Source organism: Haematobia irritans, chromosome 4, assembly GCF_050003625.1.
Source record: "Haematobia irritans isolate KBUSLIRL chromosome 4, ASM5000362v1, whole genome shotgun sequence".
Taxonomy (NCBI): domain Eukaryota; kingdom Metazoa; phylum Arthropoda; class Insecta; order Diptera; family Muscidae; genus Haematobia; species Haematobia irritans.
Window position 1 is genome coordinate 204,229,929 of NC_134400.1, and position 17,676 is coordinate 204,247,604.

General features: G+C 26.8%; 1 protein-coding gene across 15 annotated transcripts in view; it reads right to left on the reverse strand.

Annotated features, from left to right (window-relative positions):
- Positions 1-17,676, reverse strand: part of sif (guanine nucleotide exchange factor still life) — a 335,519-nt gene that overhangs the window by 78,181 nt on the left and 239,662 nt on the right. For all 15 annotated transcript variants that reach the window (XM_075307986.1, XM_075307980.1, XM_075307988.1 and 12 more), the window contains one exon: positions 9,984-10,211. In XM_075307986.1, coding sequence (XP_075164101.1) covers positions 9,984-10,211 — 228 coding nt within the window. The remainder of the gene's footprint in view (positions 1-9,983; positions 10,212-17,676) is intronic.

Consider the following 17,676-nt stretch of genomic DNA (forward strand, 5'->3'; position numbering starts at 1 on the left):
AATACGTCAAAAAATAGGTCAAATTTAGCGTTAGTTAATTTTTTCAGTGTAACAATTTTCTTTTCTATTTCTATTTAAAACACCTACTCATATTAATTTGATTATTGTAGCTTAAAATGAATTGATCTCGTGAACAAAGTATAGCCATATTATTTTATGAAAAATTCTCAGTAAATAAATAACACAGTCGTTTGAGTGTGTAATTCTAGTTAAAAAGCATCTACCCGAGAAAAAATTGTGAGATCTTATTTGATACAATTAGATATGAGTAGATCCGGAAAATGGTAAGATCTAATCATATCTAATTACTATGGAATTAGATCTGATCGGATCTCAAAATTGGCCAAGATCTAATGTCTTAGATGTAATTATATCAGTCCCTATATATTATTGGATCTGATGTTAGATCTGGACATATATGGAATTATATACATTTATATCTAATTCTATCTCATCATATGTTGGTATATTTGTTTATATCTAAAGGGGCCAATTTTGAGATCTAATCATATCTGATTAGATCCCTCAATTTTTACACGGGTAGCCAAATTCTGGTAATAATTTGATTACTGTAGTATAAAACTAATTAATAAAACTAAGGACCTTTAACCATATTACCTACAACTCACAATAAGCGAAACACATAAATGTTTTTTGTGTTCTACTGAATATGACTTTTGTTAAATTTTTGGTTTTGTTGGTAAAAAAAAATTTACTGTAGTATAAAACAATTTAGTATCGCTAAATGACTATATCTACAATATTCTATGAAAAAAATTTCGTTTGAAAACATAATAAAAAAATTTTGTGTACAGTGAAAATAGCAATGTTTTTTAATCTCTATTTTCCATTTAAAACACCTACCCAAATTACTTTTATTACTACAGCTTAAAACGAATTGCTATCACCAATGAAGTGTAGCCAATTTATTCCACGAAAATCTCTCAGTAAATAAATAACACATTCGTTCATGTGTGCATTTAATTTTTTTTAATGTTAAGTTTTTATTCTCATTTCCATTTAAAACGCCTACGTAAATAGTAATTTCATTACTCCGGGTTAAAGGAAATTAAAATCCCCAATGATGTATAACCATATTATTCCATGAAAAAGTCTCAGTTAATATGTAACACAGTCGTTCATGTGTGCAATTAAATGATGATGTTTTGTTTTGACTTCTTAATTCTAATCAAAAGTATTCTGGCAATTATTTTATTATTAAAGCATAAAATGAATAAATATTGATAAAGGATTTTGGTCATATTATTCTACGAATAACTCTTAGGCACCTATCAATATAACTCTTTGTGCATTAAAATGATGATTTTTTTTTAATTCATATTTTCTATTGAAAATTTCATTAGTTTAGTAATATTGTTGGTTAACCAAAGCACTTATTTACGATGCGTAAATGTGAAAAATATTTTTCTGAGAAATTTTCAATGAATTTAATTTCTAAGAATTTTGAATATACATAAAAGGCTATTGCGTTGTATACAAAAATGCAAACTTTTAAACTTTTGTTAGCAAATGTCAATAGGTAATTGATTTTGGAGAATTTTCGAATATTTACCTACATATGTATTTGGGATTTTTACGCTGGATATCATTGGGATTTTTCCTGGTATTTTTCAAACAACACGTAACTCTGCAAATATGCTGAATTGTGGACGAAAATAAAGTTTATATTTTTATTATACCCTGCGCCACACTGTGGAACAGGGTATTATAAGTTAGTGCATATGTTTGCAATACCCAGAATGAGACGAGATAGACACATGGTGTCTTTGGCAAAAATGCTCAGGGTGAGCTCCTGAGTCGATATAGCCATGTCCGTCTGTCCGTGAACACATTTTTGTAATCAAAGTCTAGGTCGCAGTTTTAGTCCAATTGACTTCAAATCTGGTACAAGTATGTGTTTTGGCTCAGAATATAACCCTATTGATTTTGGAAGAAATCGGTTCAGATTTAGATATAGCTCCCATATATATCTTTCGCCCGATATGGACTTATATGGCGCCAGAAGCCAGAGTTTTACCCTAATTTGCTTAAAATTTTGCACTAGAAGAACAATTAGTACTAGAGTAAAGTGTGCCAAATTTTATTGAAATCGGTTCAGATTTAGATATAGCTCCCATATATCTTTCGCCCGATATGGACTAATACGGTTCCAGAAGCTAGAGTTTTACCCCATTTTGGTTGAAATTTTGCACTGGGAGTAATATTAGTAGTGTAGTGAAGTGTGCCAAATTTTATTGAAATCGGTTCAGATTTAGATATAGCTCTCATATATATCGTTCGCCCGATTTACACTCTTATGACCACAGTGGCCAATCTGTTACTCCGATTTAGTTGAAATTTTGCACAGGGAGTAGAATTAGCATTGTAGCTATGCGTGCCAAATTTGATTGAAATCGGTTCAGATTTAGATATAGCTCCCATATATATCGTTCGGCCGATTTACACTCATATCACCACAGAGGCAAATTTTTTGCTCCAATTTAGTTGAAATTTTGCACAGGGAGTAGAATTAGCATTAGCTATGCGTTCCAAATTTGGTTAAAATCGGTTCAGATTTAGATATAGCTCCCATATATAGCTTTCGCCCGATTTACACTCGTACGACCACAGTGGCCAATCTGTTACTCCGATTTAATTGGAATTTTGCACAGGGAGTAGAATTAGCATTGTAGCTATGCGTGCCAAATTTGGTTGAAATTGGTTCAGATTTAGATATAGCTCCCATATATAGCTTTCGCCCGATTTACACTCATATGACCACAGAGGCCAATTTTTAACTCCGATTTAGTTGAAATTTTGCCCGATTAGTGTTAAGTTTTGCACAAGGAGTACAATTAGTAGTTCAGATTTAGATATAGCGTCCATGTATATCTTTCGCCCGATATGGACTTATATGGCCCCAGAAGCCAGAGTTTTGGCCCAATTTGGTTGAAATTTTGCACTAGGAGTACAACTAGTAGTATAGTCATGTGTGCCAAAGTTGATTGAAATCGGTTCAGATTTAGATATAGCTCCCATATATATCTTTCGCCCGATATGGACTAATATGGTCCTAGAAGCCAGAGTTTTGGTCCAATTTGGTTGAAATTTTGCACTAGGAGTACAATTAGCAGTATAGTCAAGTGTGCCAAATTTGATTGAAATCGGTTCAGATTTAGATATATATAGCTTTCGCCCGATTTACACTCATATGACCACAGAGGCCAATTTTTTGCTCCGATTTAGATGAAATTTTGCATAGGGAGTAGAATTAGCATTGTAGCTAAGCGTGCCAAATTTGGTTGACATCGGTTCAGATTTAGATATTGTTCCCATATATATATTTTTCTGATTTCGACAAAAATGGTCAAAATACCAACATTTTCCTTGTTAAATCGCCACTGCTTAGTCGAAAAGTTGTAAAAATGACTCTACTTTTCCTAAACTTCTTATACATATATATCGAGCGATAAATCATAAATAAACTTTTGTGAAGTTTCCTTAAAATTGCTTCAGTTTTAAATCTTTTCAATATTTTTTTTTACTAACATTGCGTTTCGCCCAAGTGCATTAGCCGACTTCAATTTTGAGTCTATAGAATTTGTAGAAGTCTATCAAATTCTGTCCAGATCGAGAGATATTAAAATGTATGTATTTGGGACAAACCTTTTATATATAGCACCCAACACAATTGACAGATGTGGTATGGTATCGAAAATTTAGATCAACAAAGTGGTGCAGGGTATAATATAGTCGGCCCCGCCCGACTTTAGACTTTCCTTACTTGTTTTTTTTTTGTTTTGGTTTAAATTTAAAAAATTTATTTACAAAGTCTTTTTGGAGGCTTTAATCGAGAGGGTTAAATAGTCAATATGTGAACATATTTGCTACAAATTAATTCCCTGAAAACCGATTAGAAAATTCAAAAACATCAATGGTGAGCCTATTTTGCTAATAATCAAAAATAAGAGACGTCATTAATGTCAATCATACGTCACTTGGTCTGGGAAATTTTTATAAATCATACGCACTAATGGATTGTTTAATTTTCATACATAAATAGAATCAAATTTATTTTTTTTTGTTTTGGTTTAAATTTAATAATTTTTTTTACAAAGTCTTTTTCAGCTCAATTATTTACAAAATCTTGTCAGCTCAATAATTTAGCTCAATATTGAAGAAAAAGCGAGGAAATACGCAATGGTATTATACTCCTACGAAGATAGAACTTCACCAATGGACTGAATAGTCTAAGTGAGCCTGATACATCGGACTGCCACCTAACCTAACCTACTCCTACGAAAATGCAATAGCGAAATGTGCGAAAAGTGGGACTCGGCAGAGTTTAGTCTGAAAATATTTCCTACAAATTAATTCCCTGAAGACCGATTAGAAAATTCAAAAAACATATATGATGAACCTATTTCGGTAATAACCAAAAATTAAAGATTTCATTAATGTCAATAATACGCCACCTTGGTCTGGGAAATTTTTATAAATCGTACGCACCAATGGATTGCTAAATGTTCACACATAAATTGGAATAAAATTTTATTTTAAAATTTTATTTAAATTTAAACATTTTATTTAATGCGGCAAAACACGCAATAGCAAAAAGTGGGACTCAGCAGATTTTAGACCTACAAATATTTAAACTTTGACTGATTTTGGCAAAATTTTCTATAGAAATAAAATTTTATTTGTTGTTTTGATCTCAGCTTTCAAACTATTATGTTGACTAAACTACAAGAGGAAAAGAATGTATGTTTGTATGAATTTATTTCGGCATAAGCCGGCTATCATAAACCTTTTTTCGGAAGGTTCGTGTGGTTCATCTTGGGTTTAGTGAACTGTCTGCATTTATTCTGATAATTGGTTGATAGTAGAGGATGCTGATGAGGAATGTGGTAATTCCGAAACGTGCGTCCATCCAACAATCTAAGGCTTTGTCTAAATAAATTTGACAAACATTCTTTTCCTCTGTTGGTTAAGCTACTCTTGTAGTTTAGTCAAGACAACGGTTTTAAAGCTGAGATCAAAACAACAAATATGATTGAAGTACAAACCCACAATAAAAAAAAAAAAACAAAACACGAAATAAAATTTTGACAAAATTTCCTATAGAAATAGAATGTTGACAAAATTTTCTATAAAAATAAAATTTTGATAAAATTTTCTATAGAAATAACATTTTAACAAACTTTTCTATTGAAATAAAATTTTCTATGGAAATAAAAATTTTACAAAATTTTCTATAGAAATAAATTTTTGACAAAATTTTCTATAGAAATAAATTTTTGACAAAATTTTCTTTAGAAATAAAATTTTTACAAAATTTTCTATAAAAATAGAATTTTGATAAAATTTCCTATAGAAATAAAATTTTGACAAAATTTTCTTTAGAAATAAAATTTTGACAAAATTTTCTTTAGAAATAAAATTTTGATAAAATTTTCTATAGAAATAAAATGTTAACAAAATTTTCTTTTGAGGTACAATTTTGACAAAATTTTCTATAGAAATAAAATTTTGACAAAATTTGCTATAGAAATAAAATTTTGACAACATTTTTTCTATAGAAATAAAATTTTGACAAAATTTTCTATAGAAGTAAAAATTTGACAAAATTTTCTATAGAAATAAAATTTTGACAAAATTTTCTATAAAAATAAAATTTTGATAAAATTTTCTATAGAAATAAAATTTTGACAAAATTTTCTATAGAAATAAAATTTTGACAAAATTTTCTATAGAAATGACATTTTGACAAAATTTTCTATAAAAATAAATTTTTACAAAATTTTCTATAAATTAAATTTTTCACAAATTTTTTTTATAGAAATAAAATTTTGACAAAAATTACTATTAAAATAAATGTTTGCCAAAATTGCCTATAAAAATAAAAATTTGAATAAATTTTCTATAAAAATAAAATTTTGACAAAATTTTCTTTAGAAATAAAATTTTAACAAAATTTTCTATAGAAATAAAATTTTGACAAAATTTTCTTATGAAGTACAATTTTGACAAAATTTGCTATAGAAATAAAATTTTGACAAAATGTTTTCTATAGAAATAAAATTTTGACAAAATTTGCTATAGAAATAAAATTTTGACAAAATGTTTTCTATAGAAATAACATTTTGACAAAAGTTTCTATAGAAATAAAATTTTGACAAAATTTTCTATAGAAATTAAATTTTGACAAATTTTTCTATAGAAATAAAATTTTGACAAAATTTTCTATAGAAATAAAATTTTGACAAAATTTTCCATAAATATAAAATTTCGATAAATTTGTTTATAGAAATAAAATTTTGATAACATTTTCTATAGAAATAAAACTTTAACAAAATTTTCTATTGAAATAAAATTTTGACAAAATTTTCTATAGAAATAAAATTTTGACAAAATTTTCTATAGAAACAAAATGTTAACAAAATTTTCTTTTGAAGTACAATTTTGACAAAATTTTCTATAGAAATGAAATTTTGACCAATTTTTCTATAGAAATAAAATTTTGACAAAATTTGCTATAGAAATAAAATTTTGACAAAATGTTTTCTATAGAAATAAAATTTTGACAAAATTTTTTCTATAGAAATACAATTTTGACAAAATTTTTTCTATAGAAATAAAATTTTCTATAGAAATAACATTTTGACAAAAGTTTCTATAGAAATAAAATTTTGACAAAATTTTCTATAGAAGTAAAAATTTGACAAAATTTTCTATAGAAATACAAATTTGACAAAATTTTCTATAGAAATAAAATTTTGACAAAATTTTCTATAAAAATAAAATTTTGATAAAATTTTCTATGGAAATAAAATTTTGACAAAATTTTCTATAGAAATAAAATTTTGACAAAATTTTCTATTGAAATAAAATTTTGACAAAATATTCTATAGAAATAAAATTTTGACAAAATTTTCTATTGAAATAAAGTTTTGACAAAATTTTCTATAAAAATAAAATTTTGAAAAAATGTTCTATAAAAATAAAATTTTGACAAAATTTTCTATTGAAATAAAATTTTGACAAAATTTACTAAAGCAATAAAATTGACAAAATTTTCTATAGAAATAAAATTTTGTCAAAATTTTCTATAGAAATAAAATTTTGACAAAATTTTCTATAGAAATAAAATTTTGGCAAAATTTTCTATTGAAATAAAATTTTGACAAAATTTTCTATAAAAATTAAATTTTGATAAAATATAGAAATACAATTTTGACAAAATTTTTTCTATAGAAATAAAATTTTGACAAAATTTTCTATAGAAATAACATTTTGACAAAAGTTTCTATAGAAATAAAATTTTGACAAAATTTTCCATAAATATAAAATTTCGATAAAAGTTTTTATAGAAATAAAATTTTGATAAAATTTTTTATAGAAATAAAATTTTAACAAAATTTTCTATTGAAATAAAATTTTGATAAAATTTGCTATAGAAATAAAATTTTGACAAAATTTTCTATAGAAATAAAATTTTGACAAAATTTTCTATAAAAATAAAATTTTCTATAGAAATAACATTTAACAAAATTTTCTATAGAAATAAAATTTTGACAAAATTTTCTATAGAAATAAAATTTTGACAAAATTTTCTATAGAAATAAAATTTTAACAAAATTTTCTATAGAAATAAAATCTTGACAAAATTTTCTATAAAAATAAAATTTTGATAACATTTTCTATAGAAATAAAATTTTGACAAAATTTTCTATAGAAATAAAAATTTGACAAAATTTTCTATAGAAATAAAAATTTGACAAAATTTTCTATAGAAATAAAATTTTGACAAAATTTTCTATAAAAATAAAATTTTGATAACATTTTCTATAGAAATAAAATTTTGACAAAATTTTCTATAGAAATAAAAATTTGACAAAATTTTCTATAGAAATAAAAATTTGACAAAATTTTCTATAGAAATAAAATTTTGACAAAATTTTCTATAAAAATTTAATTTTGATAAAATATAGAAACACAATTTTGACAAAATTTTTTCTATAGAAATATAATTTTGACAAAATTTTCTATAGAAATAACATTTTGACAAAATTTTCTATAGAAGTAAAAATTTGACAAAATTTTCTATAGAAATACAAATTCGACAAAATTTTCTATAGAAATAAAATTGTGACAAAATTTTCTATGGAAATAAAATTTTGACAAAATTTTCTATAGAAATAAAATTTTGACAAAATTTTCTATTGAAATAAAATTTTGACAAAATTTTCTATAGAAATAAAATTTTGACAAAATTTTCTATTGAAATAAAATTTTGACAAAATTTTCTATAAAAATAAAATTTTGAAAAAATGTTCTATAAAAATAAAATTTTGACAAAATTTTCTATTGAAATAAAATTTTGACAAAATTGTCTATAGAAGTAAAAATTTGACAAAATTGTCTATAGAAGTAAAAATTTGACAAAATTTTCTATAGAAATACAAATTTGACAAAATTTTCTAAAGCAATAAAATTGACAAAATTTTCTATAGAAATAAAATTTTGACAAAATTTTCTATAGAAATAAAATTTTGGCAAAATTTTCTATTGAAATAAAATTTTGACAAAATTTTCTATAGAAATAAAATTTTGACAAAATTTTCCATAAATATAAAATTTCGATAAAATTTTTTATAGAAATAAAATTTTGATAAAATTTTTTATAGAAATAAAATTTTGATAAAACTTTTTATAGAAATAAAATTTTAACAAAATTTTCTATTGAAATAAAATTTTGACAAAATTTGCTATAGAAATAAAATTTTGACAAAATTTTCTATAGAAATAAAATTTTGACAAAATTTTCTATAAAAATAAAATTTTCTATAGAAATAAAATTTTAACAAAATTTTCTATAGAAATAATATTTTGACAAAATTTTCTATAGAAATAAAATTTTGACAAAATTTTCTATAGAAATAAAATTTTAACAAAATTTTCTATAGAAATAAAATTTTGACAAAATTTTCTATAAAAATAAAATTTTGATAACATTTTCTATAGAAATAAAATTTTGACAAAATTTTCTATAGAAATAAAAATTTGACAAAATTTTCTATAGAAATAAAAATTTGACAAAATTTTCTATAGAAATAAAATTTTGACAAAATTTTCTATAAAAATTAAATTTTCATAAAATTTTCTATAGAAATAAAATTTTGACAAAATTTTCTATAGAAATAAAATTTTGACAAAATTTTCTATAGAAATAAAATGTTAACAAAATTTTCTTTTGAAGTACAATTTTGACAAAATTTTCTATAGAAATGAAATTTTGACAAATTTTTCTATAGAAATAAAATTTTGACAAAGTTTGCTATAGAAATAAAATTTTGACAAAATGTTTTCTATAGAAATAAAATTTTGACAAAAATTTTTCTATAGAAATACAATTTTGACAAAATTTTTTCTATAGAAATAAAATTTTGACAAAATTTTCTATAGAAATAGCATTTTGACAAAAGTTTCTATAGAAATAAAATTGTGACAAAATTTTCTATAGAAATAAAATTTTGACAAAATTTTCTATAGAAGTAAAAATTTGACAAAATTTTCTATAGAAATACAAATTTGACAAAATTTTCTATAGAAATAAAATTTTGACAAAAATTACTATTAAAATAAATTTTTGCCAAAATTGCCTATAAAAATAAAATTTTTGAAAAATTTTCAATAAAAATAAAATTGTGAAAAAATAAAATTTTGTTAAATATTTACACCTATAAATGAATTGAAGTTAGTATGGATGAATTAAAAACAAAACTCCCTCTAAGGTGTTTCCTAGGAATGGACTGACTAAATTCCCAGTGCCAAATGGATCGTTTGTTGACGCACAAATGCATTGCTGATTCGATCTATGATATGTTCAGAACTAGTTCATTATCTTAGAGGATTTATACTTAATTGTAGCTGTGTATATATATTTTGTAATTAGTAATTTCTTTTGTGTTTGTTATACTTACGTAGTTTTCTATTAAATCATTTCGATGTGGCACAAAATAATTGTGATCCTCCATATCACGTCGTTTCTTAACACGTACAAAATGTTCCATGGGATTGAGATTACGTCGGGCACAGGCACTAGCCAAGAATTCCTCTACGGACATTGCATCACGTAGATAGACGGTCGAGTAAGCATTGTCCGGCATGGCAACTTTGAATGTTTTTTCCGGCTCATCGCGGGAGTTTAACTGTAACGAAAAAACGACATAAAGAATACAAATTAACCAGATGCAGTCATTATTACAAAACAAGCGGAGATAAAAAATGAAAATGTATATTTTAACACCATTACTGTTGAAACATTGTAGGATAGCATAAAGGAGAAGAATTGACTTGACTTGGATACATTGTAGGTGTGATAATAATATGGATGATGGTCATAAAAAGTAATTATATTGATAATAAAAAAAATAAGATGTGTTAAACACAATTTCATTTGTTGCAAAGGATTTTGGCGGAATGAAAGTTGTAAACATATAATTGGTATAAAATATTATGATTTGTGTTTGATTTTAAATTAAAAAAAAAAAAAAAAAAAATATATATATATATATATATATATATATATATATATATATATATATATATATATATATATATATATATATATATATATATATATATATATATATATATATATATATATATATATATATATATATATATATATATATATATATATATATATATATATATATATATATATATATATATATATATATATATATATATATATATATATATATATATATATATATATATTTAGGTGAGCCAATTTCGCAAATAATCGAAAATATGAAATGTTATTAATGTCAATCATACGCCATCTTGGTCTAGGAAATTTTTATAAATCATACGCACCAATGTATTGCTAAATTTTTAATATAAACCATAAACGGATGTTTGGAATAGATTTTTTTTTATATTTAAAAATCCTATTAAAAAAGCCGTTGAATGATTTTAAGATCTTCAAGAAACAGCGAGAAAATCCGCAGGGACATTTTACTCCAGGAAAAACGCAATAGCGAAAGGTGGGATTCGGCAGATTTTAGACCTTTAAATATTTACTGACTAATGGGGCCATTTAATAAATGTATTTTTGTTTGAGAAGATCGTTTGTGATTAGTCAATTTTGGAAATAAACGAAAATATGAAATTTTATTAGTATCAATCATACGCCACCTTGTTCAGGGAAATGTTTGCAAATCATACGCACCAATGTAATGGAATTTTATTAATATCAATCATAAGCCACCTTGTTCAGGGAAAGGTTTATAAATCATATGCACCAATGTATTGTCAAAATTTCACACATATAATCGATAAATGAATGTTTGGAATCATTTTTTTTTGGTTTTTAGTTTAAATTTAAAAATGTTACTTACAAAGTCTTTTCGAGGTTTTAAGCTCAATATTGAAGAAAACGCTAGGAAATCAACAATGGCTTTATACTCTTACTAAAAAGCAATAGTATAGGCCTCGCCAGGGTTTAGACCTATACATACTTACTGAATGACTGATGGGGCCATTAAATAAAGGTATTTTTGCTAGATAAACAAGCTAGAGGGTTAAATAATCATTATCTGAGAACATTTCTCACAAATTGATTCCCTGAAGATCGTTTGAAAAATGCAAAAAACATCTATCTCCATCTCCAATTTTGCAAATAACAGAAAATATGAAATTTTTTTAATATCAATCATACGACACCGTGTTCAGGGAAATGTTTGCAAATTGTACGCATCAATGGATAGCTAATTTTTTCACATATATAATCGATAAATGGATGTTTAGGATCAACTTTTATATTTTTATATCTTGGCGGAAATTAAAAGATTTTATTTACAAAGTTTTTTTTGAAGATTTTAAGATCAATATTAAAGAAAACACGAGGAAATCATTAATGTCTATCATACGCAATCAGGGTCTAAGGAATTTTTATAAATCATACGCAACAATGGAATTCTAAATTTTTCACACATAATTCACATGTTAGAATAAAATTTTAGTTTTTGGTTTAAATTTAAAAATTTTATTCACGAAGTGTTTTGAAGATTGACTGATGGTTCAATTGTATAGAGCTATTTTTTTTTTTTGGTTAACAGGCGAGAGGGTTGAATAGTCATTATCTGAAAATATTTCCTACAAATCAATTCCCCGAAGACCGATTAGAAAAATCAAAAACATCTATGACGATCATATTGGGCTAATAATCAAAAATAAGAGATGCCATTAATGTCAATCATACGTCACCCTTGGTCTAGGAAATTTTTATAAATCATACGCCCTAATGTATTGCTAAATTTTAACTCATAAATACACGAATGTTTGGAATAAAATTTAATTTTTTTTTGTTCAAATTGAAATGTTTTATTTACAAAGCCCCATTAAAGGTTTATTTAATCTCGCAAACTAGCAATAACGAAAAAGTTATTGCACAGTGGGAGTAAAGATGATTCAATTTGTAAGAGGAAAATTCCCAAATGTTTTCTCCATAAGAAGTTAGGATAAAGGGCCCAAAATTGAGTAATCTATCCCAGCCAGATCTATACTAAAGACTGTGGAAATGTTCATAAGCCCGAACTAAAACATGTACAGTCTAGGCGTGTATAAATTTGTATCTTTTCAATGGTTTTATTGATCAAGTTTCTTAATCTAATTTGTCCATAAAGCTCGAATAATAATTAATTGTAAATAGAAAAAGTGGGACTCGGCAGAGTTTGGACCTGTAAGCAGATAAACTTGATAAACAGACGAGAGGGTTTAAGACCTTTTGACAAATTCAAAAACCTCTATGGTGAGTCAATTTAGTTAATAATCGAAAATATGAAATGTCATGAATGTAAATCATACGCCACCTTGGTCTATGAAATTTGTATAAATCATACGCACCAATGTATTGCTAATTTTTTTGCACACATAATCCATAAACGGATGTTCGAAATAAAATTTTATTTTCTTTTGGTTTATATTTAAAAAAATGTTATTTACGAAGCCTTCGGGAAGATTTTAAGATCAATATTGAAGAAAGAGCGATCTTTTATAACTCATACGCATCAATGGATGGGTAAATTGTCACATATATAATCGATAAATCGATGTTTCGAAATTTTAATTTTTTGTTTAAATTTTAAATATTTAAAATATTGAATAAAGAGTAAGGAAATCCACTTTGGCTTTATACGTCTACGAAAAAGCAATAATAAAAAAGTTGAACTCGGTAGAGTCCGAGAGACCAATAGATATATATAATGTTACAGATGGACCATTTAATAAAATTTTGATAAACAGGCGAGAGGGTTGGCATAGTTATTGTCACAAACACAAATTGTTTCCCTGAATACCATTTGAAAAGTCCAAAAACATCTATGGTAAGCCAGTATTGCGAGTAATCGGAAATAAGATATGTAATTAATGTCAATAATACGCCACATTGGTCTAAGAAAGTTTTATAAAATCATATGCATTTAACACTGAAATGATCAATTTTCGAATTAGTCTTCAGTTTATCCTCTTACGGATTGCTCTATATTAAAAAAAAATAATGAACCACTCTAACAAATTCCTTCAAAGGATTAAATTCACCAATTGCCATTTTGCAATTATTTTCCGTTTTGGAAAACCTATAGCAACTTTGTGATTTCATTCATTGCTATCAATTATACGCCACCATGTCCTAGAAGTTATACGCCCTAATGGCTTGTAAATTGTTTTTAAAATAAAGAAAAACTGCAAAGGAGATATACAACAGTTTGAGTGGATAATTGCGTAGACTATAGACATAAATACATATTTTACTGATTTTTGTTGTTTTCATTTCTCCACTTGTAGTCTATCTGCATTGCTGATTTACGATTTAAATATACAATTCACCAATTATTTGCTTTCACATTTGGCCATATATAATTCTCATTCATTAACGCATGTTCATGCCCAAATGCCAATTTATGACTTTAATGAATCAATTTAGCAATCAATCGAAGCTATGATATGTTTTTGAGTTCAGTAGCAATCATACGCTACAATGATCTACCAATTATTATAAATCATACGCACTAATTGACTGAGTCGCATGCCAGGTTATAGCCCTCGACATAAAACGGTGTCCAATGGCTACAAAAGCTGATGGCAAAAACGAATAGGGAGTACTACTGCTCCCATTTAATAAAGATTTCCATAAAATTTGTATATTTTATTTATTGTTCAATAAATTCATTTATTGTCAATTTGAAAAATAAAATCTAACAATATATATTTTTTTTTAATATTTTAGATTTTTTACAAATTCCTGTGAGATGTTAATAACTTCAGTAGCAATCATACGCCTCGATGGTTTAAAAATTTATATAAATCATACGCAATAACTGACTGAGACTCATTTCAGGGAAGAGTCTGCTACTTTAAACGTTGAGCAATGGATACAAGGTTTGATTGGTGAAGAAGTACTCCCAGCTATAGTTTGGAATCTTGATACAAAGAATATTATATTCTGCATATGGAAAAGGTAAAAACTAAAGGTAAGACTTTTTCATGGACAGGTAATAACAGTGTTTGCACAAATAATCATGTACCTATTGGCTACAAATAGTGGGAATGCTGAAATTTTATCATCTATGAAAATTTGACGAAAATTTTTATCTATTGGCAATTTTGCCCATAGAAAATGTGAGATATAATTAATGTCAATCATACGCCACATTGCTGTAATAATTTTTTATAAATCATACACACCAATGGATTACTAAATATTTACAATTCAATCACATATGTATTCGAATGAAAAGCAGTGCGAATGAATTTACAAAAGCCTTCTGGCAAATAGTGACAAAACTATACATAGGCGAATACTTGTGTAGTTTTCAAATATGCCAGATTACCTAATGGCCCCTAGAAAAATGCAAGAACATCAATTTCCCAGCAAAAAAAAAGCGTCGCCAAAAAAGTAGTGAAAATGTTCTTTTAGGATCCGGAAGTGGTGCAAAATTGGCGCAGAAGCGATGAATTTAACACGGGCTTGTCATACCTATTTCAACAGCCGTTGCACTGAATTTGAATCACTTTTTAGGGTGTGATCTAAATTCAGTGTTTTGGATGTTAATTCAAAAATGTTGTGTTTTAAATTGGTGCCTTTAGAAGAACTTCCAAATTGTTTTGCTATCAATTAATCGCATTCATTGCATGCCATCAAAATCATTGTCTATCATACGCCACAATGGTCTAGCAATTTTTATAAATCATACGCACCAATGGCTTATTGTTGTTAATTTTCCCAGAAAAAATGAAAATTTCAAATAATTTTCCCATGTAATAGAAAATCAATTTACCTTGATCAGGCCCTTTGTAAAGACCTTTGTAAATTGAACAATCTGAGCAGTGGACATCTTTTGAAACTGAAACCGTTTTGAGAAGTGGACACCCACGGATACCTAAATTTTGTACACATTTGGGAGATGTTTATTTATGAAACTTCTCAGAAGAAATTTTATCCTCTATGAACACCTGCCAAATATAAACGAAATGTAGGCGAATGCTTTTGGGAGGATTCTCTGTACAGTTTATTTTGTTCTAACGCAATTTCTTTACTTTATGGTCTATTGCAAAATGCAAGGCCACCAATTAATGAATTTAATGAATCAAATTTTTCATTGAATGCCAACAAAATCAATGTCAATCATACGCCACAGTGGTCTAGCAATTTTTATAAATCATACGCAGTAATTAGACACCACTCCAATATGGACAATATTTAGGCGAATGCTTCTGGGAGTTATCAAAGTCATTGTTATTTTTTATAAATCAAATGCAATAAGCGGACACTTCCCAAATATATAGAAAATTTAGGCGAATGCTTTTGGGAGGATTCTCTTTAGTTTTTATCTACAGTTTATCTTGTTCTAAAACAATTACTTTACTTTATGATTTATTGTAAAATGCAAGGCCACCGAATTATGCATTTAATGAATCAAATTTTACTATTAATCGTATTCATTGAATGTCATGAAAATCATTGTCAATCATACGTCACAGTGGTCTAGCAATTTTTATAAATCATACGCAGTAATTAGACACTATGCCAATATGGAAAATATTTAGGCGAATGTTTCTGAGAGTTATCAAAGTCATTGTCAATCATACGTAACAATTGTCTACCGTTATTTTTTATAAATCATACGCAATAAGCCGACACTTCTCAAATATATAGAAAATTTAGGCGAATGCTTTTGGGAGGATTCTCTGTTGTTGTTATCTACATTTTATTTGTTCTAAAACCATTACTTTACTTTATGATCTATTGCAAAATGCAAAGCCACCAATTTATGCATGTAATCCAAATCAATCGCCTTCATTGAATATCATCAACTTCATGGTCAATCATACGCCACAATGGTCTAGAATTTTTTCAGATACCCTCCAAATATTGAAACAATTTAGGCGAATGCTTCTGAGAGTCATCGAAATCATTGTAAATAATACGCCACTATGGTCTAATAATTTTTATAAATCATAAGCACTAATTTCCAAATATGTAATAAAATTTAGGCGAATGCTTCTGAGAGTCCTCAAAATAATTGTCAATCATACGCCATTATGACCTAGCAAATTTTTATAAATCATACGCACTATGTGGACACCTCGAAAAATATGTACGAAATTTTTAAAATCATTGTCAATCATACGCCACAGTGGTCTAGCAATTTTTATAAATCATACGCAGTAATTAGACACCATGCCAATATGGACAATATTTAGGCGAATGTTTCTGAGAGTTATCAAAGTCATTGTCAATCATAAGTAACAGTTATCTACATTTATTTTTTATAAATCATAAGCAATAAGCGGACACTTCTCAAATATATAGAAAATTTAGGCGAATGCTTTTGGGAGGATTCTCTGTTGTTGTTATCTACATTTTATCTTGTTCTAAAAAAATGCAAAGCCACCAATTTATGCATGCAATTCAAATCAATCGCCTTCATTGAATATCATCAACTTCATGGTCAATCATACGACACAATGGTCTAGAATTTTTTCAGATACCCTCCAAATATTGATATAAAGGGTGATTCTTTTGAGGTTAGGATTTTCATGCATTAGTATTTGACAGATCACGTGGGATTTCAGACATGGTGTCAAAGAGAAAGATGCTCAGTATGCTTTGACATTTCATCATGAATAGACTTACTAACGAGCAACGCTTGCAAATCATTGAATTTTATTACCAAAATCAGTGGCAGAAAATCCGCTTTTTTATCGACAAATTTTGTTCAGCGATGAGGCTCATTTCTGGTTGAATGGCTACGTAAATAAGCAAAATTGCCGCATTTGGAGTGAAGAGCAACCAGAAGCCGTTCAAGAACTGCCCATGCATCCCGAAAAATGCACTGTTTGGTGTGGTTTGTACGCTGGTGGAATCATTGGACCGTATTTTTTCAAAGATGCTGTTGGACGCAACGTTACGGTGAATGGCGATCGCTATCGTTCGATGCTAACAAACTTTTTGTTGCCAAAAATGGAAGAACTGAACTTGGTTGACATGTGGTTTCAACAAGATGGCGCTACATGCCACACAGCTCGCGATTCTATGGCCATTTTGAGGGAAAACTTCGGAGAACAATTCATCTCAAGAAATGGACCGGTAAGTTGGCCACCAAG